Genomic DNA, 9,244 nt, shown 5'->3' with positions numbered 1-9,244 from the left:
CCGTCGGCATTCGGAGCGCCCGGCCGCGGTGCCGCCCGCTCACGGCAGGGCCGAGGTCGGGAGAGCGAGGCCAGCAGCTCCGGCCATCCTAAGCCAGGCCCACCCTCGCCCCTGTAGCAAATTATACTCATCGCTAGAGCCCAAGCCGCGCATCCCCCTCCGGGGAGGGATAGCTTGTTTGCTAGATGATGGCACCTGTGTGCATTTCTTACAGCTCTCATAAACAGGAGCAGGTGTGACAGTTGCTTCTCTTACTCCACGATCAGGGCCACCACCAAGAGGAGGCAGGATGGTGGCAGATCCTCCTTAAACAATAAATCTGTCTATGTGTTACTACAGAGACTCCACTGGTTATCCAGTACCACCTGTATAACAATGAATAACACCACTAAAAGCAATGGCAAGGGATTCAGCAGCCAAAGACCAATAATCTCTGTGTACAGCTGAAACGAGGAAGAGTCACTTGCCAGGCAGGGCCAACAAAGCCTGCTGCGAGACCTTCACTGAGCAGCTTGTGATCAGGGCATTTTTGCTGCAGCCAAACCTCAAAAATTACAGAAAGGGTGGGAAAGAACTAACATTATGAAATTTCACATCGCTTCCCTGCATCCCCACCAAGTTGCTGAGTTTTCCTCTGGGCCATATGCCTGAGCCAAGCACAAGAACAGGGCTTCAGTGAGTGCACGGTAATCAAATAGCTGTAGAGCTGTTTCTCTTCAGTGGTCTTAAAATGAGATGAAACATCTTTAACCTGGCAGAGCCATCTCTCCCTTTAATCAACTTGCTTTATGGTTGCTCCTGCCCATCAATTATTTTATAGAAGTGCTCTGAGGAAACACAGGACCAGAACAGAGACAACTGAACTTCTGCAACACTTGTCCTACTGAGCTTCATAACAAGACAGGTGAGGAAGGACAGCTCAGGCTGCAGGTATCATTCCTCATTTTGAGCAGCAGGTGCTTCCTTTGGGCCATGTAAGTATAGTCTCCAAAGTAAGATAAGTTGATGGGCAAGCAGCTATGAGGAGCTATGAAGGGCAAACACTTTTCTCTAGATACTTTAAATCCAGTACCTGGTAACTGAAGAGATGTTTTTAATCCTTCACATTGAAAGCTAAAGTAATGAAATAGGGGATCTCTGCAAACGGAGGTGCAAAGTATCAATATGAAGCACTGGAGGGTAAAGCATTCAAACTCTACCCATGTCCATGATGAGCCCGGCTACTTGCTTGTTCCTCTCCAGTTCTTCAGGCGCTCAGTATAATCTTGTGTCGCAGAGAGTTTCAAGAATACCCTAGCAAGTCATTTTAACAGACAGAAAAATTCCTGGCTGGAACCATCATCACCAGCTGAACAGCGCATTTTCCTATCCATTTGCCACAAGAATGTCTACTACGTTGCAAAGTACATTTTGAGTATTTGCCTCTTCTTTGCTCATAAAACTAAGTTTAATTGTGTTCTTGTTTTGTTGGAAAGTGCATAGTTCAGTTTTTCATATCAAGACACTTGCTTTAAATAGAAGACAAGCTTCTCAGCTGCATAGTGAAAACTTTATTTAAAGGGAGTAAGTTCCAGTATACTATTACAAATCAGCCACAACACATCAAATATAAACAATACAAACCAAGCTTAGAAAGAATGCAAGCACACTATAAATATAGTCTTCATATGTGCCCTTCAACAAGAGGTTCAGTGCCACATTTTGTTAAAATAGCCTCTCCTCTATTTAAAACTCCTATCTTGGGAGGACATGAAAAGCAAATGGTTGGCGCTGAGAACTCAATTTTGAAATCACAGGACATCAAAAATATTCATATCGCATAGATAAGGATTGACAGACAACCATCACAGTTCACAAGAATATTGGTCTGAAAAAGGTATGACCAGCTACAAAATGCTCCCCATTGAAAGACTATGCTAGCAGCTTTAGAGCAGTGAGTTGAGAGCAGACTGCTTCCCTCTGAGCAGGGCAGATAGTCACCAGGGCGTCCTCCAGCTATTTATAATTTCCAAACACAGCTCCTAAACTTCAAGGTCATTACTTGGCAAAACCTCCTTAGCTCTGAGCTTAAGGGTTGGCATCCAGCTTCTTGCCCAAGGCACTTGACTCACCAGTCCAGATGGGCTTAAACCACATAACCCTCACTGATGGATCACAAAATTCTTCCTCTCTCCCTGGCTGATAAAGGGTACATTTCTTGTGACAAAGCTTCTGAAAGCAACATGTAAAATCCAGAACAGAACACAGAGAAGCCCAGGGGAGTCAGACCCACCATCCACCCAGCCCGATGTTGTGTCTTCAGCTGCAACAGCACCAGTGTTTTAAGTTGCCAGAGGCTCTTTGGAGGCAAATGTGGAATAACCCCATAGAAAATTCTCCTCCTAGCAAGATGTATTTGAACTCTGCAGTATTATGTACCTCCTAAAACTTTATTTATTTGGCATTTACTGCAAATCAACTTATTTAGATAAATGACTTAGCACTTTGGCTCCTGCTAAACTCCTGGCTTCTTTCACAGTCTAATTAGCCAATGTACTTAACACAATCAGTTCCCAGTTTTTTATTCTACAAACTGAGATGTGCTCTACATCTACATAATATTGTCTTATCCAATATTTTCCCAGATATGAGAAAAAGAGAAACAGTCTTTTCTTTCACACTTGTAGATCAAAAAAACCTTTGTTACTTTGGTCTCTTATCCAGCCTCAATACACATAAGCACACACCACTCACAATGCTGGATTCAGACACTCTTTTTAGAGAAAATGATGAATGGCCACAAGGAATGCTCTTTTATGTCTATCTAGTGTTCCTCTGGTCCTCAGGTTTAGCATCAGCGTATCAAAAGGAATAGTCCGCTGGTGTTCCTCGATATCTGATAGCAGCATATGATTTTAAAAGGCAAAGATCTTACAGCACCAGGAAACTCAAAAACACCATTCTACTACTCATCTTACAGCAACGAGGCAGTCTAATGAACAGCTTAAGTCTCCAGGAACAGCCTACAGTGGCTCTCCTTGCCTGACCTTAGGAAGTGCCTCCCCTCTACCCAAATGGGCAGAGAAACAAGGAGCAGAAATCCCTTGGATTAATGACATCTATGGCTCTTATTTCAGACATGCTTCTTGCTCCTAAGGCACCTTGTGATAAATCCTCTGTAGAGTGGCCTTAGTAGGGGTAGTGAGACAAGAAGGAAGGGTATAAGCAGCAGGGATAAAAGTTTTTATCATTTAGGAATTCATTCTCTACCCTGATTCCTCACAAGAATGAATGTCTTTCAGCAACTAGACATCTGACAAGGTTCACCTCTAACCCACCTCACCAGGTCCAGCACCACGAAGGCTGGACTCGATGATCCCAGAGGTCTCTTCCAACCAAATCGATTCTGTGGTTCTGTGATAAGTGACCCACTGCAGGCCATAGATGAAGGTTACATGCACACACGGTTACAAGGGGACAAACGCACAGGGTAGAGCCAAAAAGAAAGTTGTATGGCTGTCTTTTAGACTCAGTTGCATAGTAACTCAACTTGCTTCTTAGCATCTGAAGTCAGACAACTAAGCTCTTTCTCTTATGCATTTTCATCTTACCTGTTCTGGTAAACGGCACATTACCAATAATAATCTACGTAACTGTTAAATGGGTCCCAAGCATTAATTCACAACTAGCCTATGTCTGACACGAGTAACCTTTCACAAGAATCCATGCTACAGGTCTCCAAAGAGTTTGTGAGTAAATTAAATCAGTACAAGCGGTCCCTGATATAAGCAATTTTAACTCTGTCCTCAGTAAGACACATACATTTTAAACTCCTGCTGCTAATGTTACACCTAAAGGTAAGAAAAGAGAAAACAGTGGAGAGCTTATGACCTTCTTTGACATTAAAAAAATGCCCAGCAGATTGTTACCATTATTATAAATAAACAATTATACAAGCTAATTTTTATACAAGTCCGGTATTACAGCACTGTCTTCTATCTCTGGCTGAACATGTAAATCTTATTTCTAGATCTAAATTATATTCAAAACAAAACAGAAAACAATTTTGTGCTTTCACAAAAGCAAACCCAAAAAATGCAAAAGAAGCATCTTCCCTGATTTAGCTTTTTGAATTTCTAGACACAATTTACAGGGAGAAGAAACCTATTTTAAAAACCTATGCAAAATCTTCCTTCCACAGAAACAAAGAAGGAATTTTCCTTTCTTAAGGATTAAGTTCCCTCTCTGAAGTGCAACTGCCTTTTTAATTCATTTTTCTTTCTAGACCCAAGGTCTAGTTTCAAAGGTCTCAAATTAAAATAATAAGGGTTTCCATCACTGCCTCAGCCAGATAGCAGGATTGGACACAAATCCAGGAGATAACACTGAACTGAAAAAGAGGACTCATGAGAAGTAAGATTACTTCTTTGAACCAAGTATGGGTTCGATTTTGAATGGGAATGGCTGCTGTTAATCACTTGCCGTACAGCCAAGCTATTGGATTTATAAGAAAATGAATAAAGGCTATATATCCTTCCAAAGAAAAGCTGTCACTTGGATAATGAATGCTATGTGAATACCTGAAAAAAACATACTCATGTCATGTGGAAATTAAAAAAAAAAAAAAAAGAGAAATTATCCTGTACAACTGTGAAGCTTCTGTCTGCTGCAGACAAAATATTCTGTGCCTAAAACTATCTTGTGTTCATAAGAGACACCAGAGACTTCTGGGAAACTTAAGCAGTGAAGTACCACACACCAAACCCTTTCAGTTCCACTGCAGCAGGCCTGTCCATGGGCACACTGCATTTGCAGACTGGGCACATGCTGATTGGGATGACGTACCATATTCAATGCTGCTGTTGCGCTTAAGTCAATGAGACTGACTAGGTGACGGGCACAGTTCCAAACAAGTGACCTGAACATTATTAAAGATTGGTCCACACTTCAGAAAGCTAGAACTGAGCAATAGGATTACCATCTACAGTGCAACTTACCTTAACTAAAACCACTAACTAATGCCTTGAAAACTAGCACATGCATTTGTGTGTCAGTGAGTGATCAAAATTGGTTGTGAGGCAGGCCTTCTTACAAGATGACAAAACGTATTTTGAACTTTAACATGAGCAACAGACAGACAGGATGGGGAAGTAGCTGCAAGTTAGCGACCGGGAGGCCACACTATAAGGGAATCAATTTTTTAGTGGAGATAACCCACCAACCTGCAATAAGCCAAGCAACTGAGGATGAATAATTCTGGAATATCTAATGTATGTACAGGTCAGAGTTCCCTTCATCGTAAATAAATCCTAATTAGAAAGTGGAGTGGGTGCCAGACAGCGCATCATACATTAATCAGCAAGTGCACACAGGGTTCTGCGGATCTTACAGGAAAGGACCAAAGGCAGTCATTGAGTGGGACAGCACTGACATTGTGGTCAGTCTGAAGGGTCTTTTCTATCTTCTTCTGTTTAGCGCCTAGGAACTTTATAGACAAAGGAAAAAGGAAAAAAAAAAAAAAAAAAAAAAAAAAAAAAAGGAGAGCACCTTACCCAAGTTGCTCAGGCCTGATTCAAGTGCTGTACAAAGGCCACAGGATGGTCCTTCATCTCCCCCAAGAGAGGCTAAAGGAAGGAATAGACTGCCCCAAGCTGTTAAATGAAAGAGCATCTTACTCTGACAGATACCAAGCCCTATTGTTCTGTCTCCCTGCATGGTTGTCCTGTGGCTGCCCTTGCTTGAATAAGGCAGCTTTGCAGTTCCCCCTTGCCCAGGTGTGTGCGCGCTTTCTCTCTGTCTCTTTTGAGAAAGGTGGCTGTTTTCTCCCCATCTCAGGGCCCAAAGCAGCAACAACTCTGCTCCTTACCCTAACCAACTCTACACCCTGCCTGCTCACCCAGAAAGCCATTGTGCTCCAACCAGTGTTCTTGGCATTTCCACTCCTGCTCCCAGCTTGGGCTGCTCTACTGTAAACTGACTGCTCTCTCTTATCGCTTTGACCTACTACGTGCTCTGGGGCAGTGAAGAAGTAAGCAGAGATAGTTAAAAGAAGAGCTTAAATAAGGAGCAAACTGCGCAGCACTACAATATAGCCTTAATAGGAAATATGCGGCCCTCCCACAAGAGTGAAATCTTTGGCTTTAACTACCCCAAAATCATTTTGTCCAGCATTCCCTCTCAATAGAAGGAACGGACCAAGTAAAGGTGCTTTACCTGGAGGATTTAAAAATAAAACTCGGAACTCTACTAGAATCACCATGCAAACAGCCATTTTGTGTCTCTGCAAAGAGGTATCAAAATGTAAATACAGCAGTATTCTTAGAAAAAGAGAATGATTTCAAGTTAAAAGTAGCAAAATAAACAACCGTTACAGATAAACATGATTTAAAATTAATCTCTGAAGGATTACCTTAATCCTTGTTCAACTCTACCAGTACTTGGGCAGGTGGTGATCACTAATGCTATCACTAGCTACCAAAACATGCCAAGCAACTTCATCATTTTTACCATGTGGTCAGCGGTAGCAATGGCCTTGCTGATTCTTGTTCATAGAAAGGATTGGTTAAGTCCCATAACTTTCAAGTTTCTGAGTAGAGATGTTCTTTTCTAACAATACCTTTGCAACAGCAATAGCAGCAGAGAAGCTACTTCCCTGGAGAGCCTTTTCCTTGCTACATATGGTATTACCCAGCTGGCAGCAATACGAGTGAACCAACATGCTGCTACTAAGAAACATTTCCTGTATATTTATTGGCTGTACTCCAACCTTTTTGTGTTTACTCAGCACAGCAGTAAGTAATTTCTTCTGCTTCACATATGGATTACAGAGAAAAAAAACTTTTGGTGCTCACTGAAGTTTTAATCATCTACAATTCTTAATCTGTAGGAAAACCTTCTTAGGACTTCTAGGTGTGCACCCTCCCCCCACCCCCTGTTCAAACACACGCCATGACTGCCGTTTGGGGCCCGCCTGTTGCAGCATGGACTAGCCACTGCAGTGTGGGCTGCCGCTGGCCAGCTGCACCCCCACCCACACCAGTGAAAGAAGCACCAGCTGCTGGTGACATGGAGCAGTGATAGGTGATGAGATTATCAGTGGCTAGGTGACAAGCCAGCTGTGCTTTTGGCTCGCTGCAGCTGACAGCCGCCCTCTAGTGATGCAGATGCAGCAGAAGAGTTGGAAAAGTTAGTCACAAAACAGTTAACAGATCAAGAATATTTTCACTTTGTTTCGTACCAGCATGACAAATTGAAGCCATGACCACCTGAACCTGGCCTCTGGGCATTTACCAGCTGTGACACGAAGGCCCAGCCCAATGCCTGTACAGAGCAGACCTCCCGAAGTTCTAGAGAAAGAACAGCTGCCTGTGGACAACCAGGCAGTCACAACTACCTTTCTCCACTGGGACAGTGGGGAAAGAGGGTGTAGGAAGAAACCAGTTAGTGTCTGAAGAAGAGCCAGCAGACTTGTGCCTTGGTTCTGTCACACAGCAGCACCCACCAGGCGGTACCAGGGCTAGGTGGCAGCCTGCCACACTCACCATTACCTGCCTGCCGTCCCTGCCCCTTCTCTTTTCTTCAGCTGGTGTAATAGACATGAAAGAACAGAGTCTTATTGCGGAGCAGAGAGTACGAGTTATCAAATTTCAGCAGGTAGATGCCCTCGCCTGGGTACTCGTGGCTGCCTGCCTGCACCTCCCGATGGCTGTTCCTCCGATATACGGGCATGATCTCTCCATAGCGGTTCCGCAGATAGCTTTTGGAGCCTCTTTCCACATCACCAACAGGGGCGAGTCCTGAATGGGAGAGAAGAGACAAGTAAGTAGGCCAGAGCCAGTTAAGCCACTAGGTAGTCCAGAAAAAGATCAACAAGAGCAGAATGCATCAGGGGCATGCAGATATAAGGAAGGCTAACTATGATAACATTACCCATAGCATCTATTCTGACTTTTCTGCAAATAACGCCCACAAAATCCAGCTCTCCTTATCAGGACAAAGGACATGCCGAGATCCAGTTCTCTTGTGAATACTGACAGGACAGTATCCACTTGCCTGTCAGCCTCATCTCCTCTCCCTGGACTTACCTTTTAGACACCTCACTGCTTTTATACACACAACACTGGTCCAGTGATATAGACTTGAAGCAAAAGAAAGGTGGGAAAGCTCTTAGCTATAACCTCACTGTGTTTATGTCCTCAATTCACTTCTCCAAGAGGATTCCTCATACAGGAACCTACCGCTCTTTGGAGAACCTGCAAAACTAATTTCAGACACCAACCCCCCAGCTATGCTGGTCACACATACACAGAAGTCACAAAACAGACATCACTCTGTGTTTCACAAATACAAAGACACAGGTAGCAATCCTCTCAAAGGCAGTCAGGAGGAGCTAGTGATGTACTGGGGGAAAAAACCACCAACCAAAAAAAAAAAAAACAGAAACAAAACGTTTTTGCTCCTGCTCACCACCAGAAATTTCTCAGGCTGAGAGGCTAATAAAAACAGTCAAGTTAAAATTTCAGACCCTAATCTTTTTATCAGCTAAAAGTTGAGTAAGCAAATTCTGGTTTTATTTTTCAATGTGTTCAATTTTAAGAACACTCTTGGAGAAAGACAGCCATTGACATACACTGAAGCAGGAAGGGCTAAATGCTTTCTCATCACAGCCTAACCAAGAACCCAAAAGGCTGCAGAGATAACAAGTGGGCTGAGTAAACAAAGTAGATGGAAATTACAGCATCTGACAGACACTCTCAGCAGCATGGCAACAAGCACCACAAATTAACCCTTATAAGCTCTGCACTAACCTTCAATTTCTTCCTCCTCCTCTTCATCCTCCTCATCACTGGATTCGCTGACCTGAACAGTAATGGCAGTGCTAGTAACTGCGGTCCAGTCAAAATAGACTCCAAACCCAATGTCGTAGTCATCTGTAGCGAACTCCCAGCAAATGCATTTCCCATCAGGATGGGTTGGCACACGGACTGTCACCACCTCGCCTCGCTTCACCACCATCCGGCCATTCTTCTCCTTTCCCATCTTGGCTTTGAATTCCTTTGTCTTCTCAGTGGTCCACAGGGTGGGTGCAGCCAGAGGGGGAGGCTGAGCTGAGACAAGGGAAAAGATTGTGGGCTCACCTGACTTTTCACTACTGACAAACCGTTATCTGAAAACAGTGAGGCTATTTCCGATAAGGCTTTTGCATTCTGAAGCATGCTCCCAGAAGCTGCCGACATGAAGTCTTCCCACTCACTAGCGAGGAGCA

The 9,244-nt window shown here is 43.6% G+C and overlaps 1 protein-coding gene across 1 annotated transcript in view; it reads right to left on the bottom strand.

The window, feature by feature from the left end:
- Positions 1–7,304: 7,304 nt before the first annotated feature.
- The window catches only part of TMED8 (transmembrane emp24 protein transport domain containing 8), a gene marked incomplete at its 5' end in the record, with an annotated part of 4,183 nt that continues 2,243 nt past the window's right edge, over positions 7,305–9,244 (bottom strand). Inside the window, 2 exons of the mRNA XM_009698423.1 lie at positions 7,305–7,775; positions 8,787–9,086. Coding sequence (XP_009696725.1) covers positions 7,558–7,775; positions 8,787–9,086 — 518 coding nt within the window. The remainder of the gene's footprint in view (positions 7,776–8,786; positions 9,087–9,244) is intronic.

This window comes from Cariama cristata, unplaced genomic scaffold (assembly GCF_000690535.1).
Source record: "Cariama cristata isolate BGI_N322 unplaced genomic scaffold, ASM69053v1 scaffold32334, whole genome shotgun sequence".
Taxonomy (NCBI): domain Eukaryota; kingdom Metazoa; phylum Chordata; class Aves; order Cariamiformes; family Cariamidae; genus Cariama; species Cariama cristata.
This window is presented reverse-complemented; position numbering and strand designations above follow the sequence as displayed.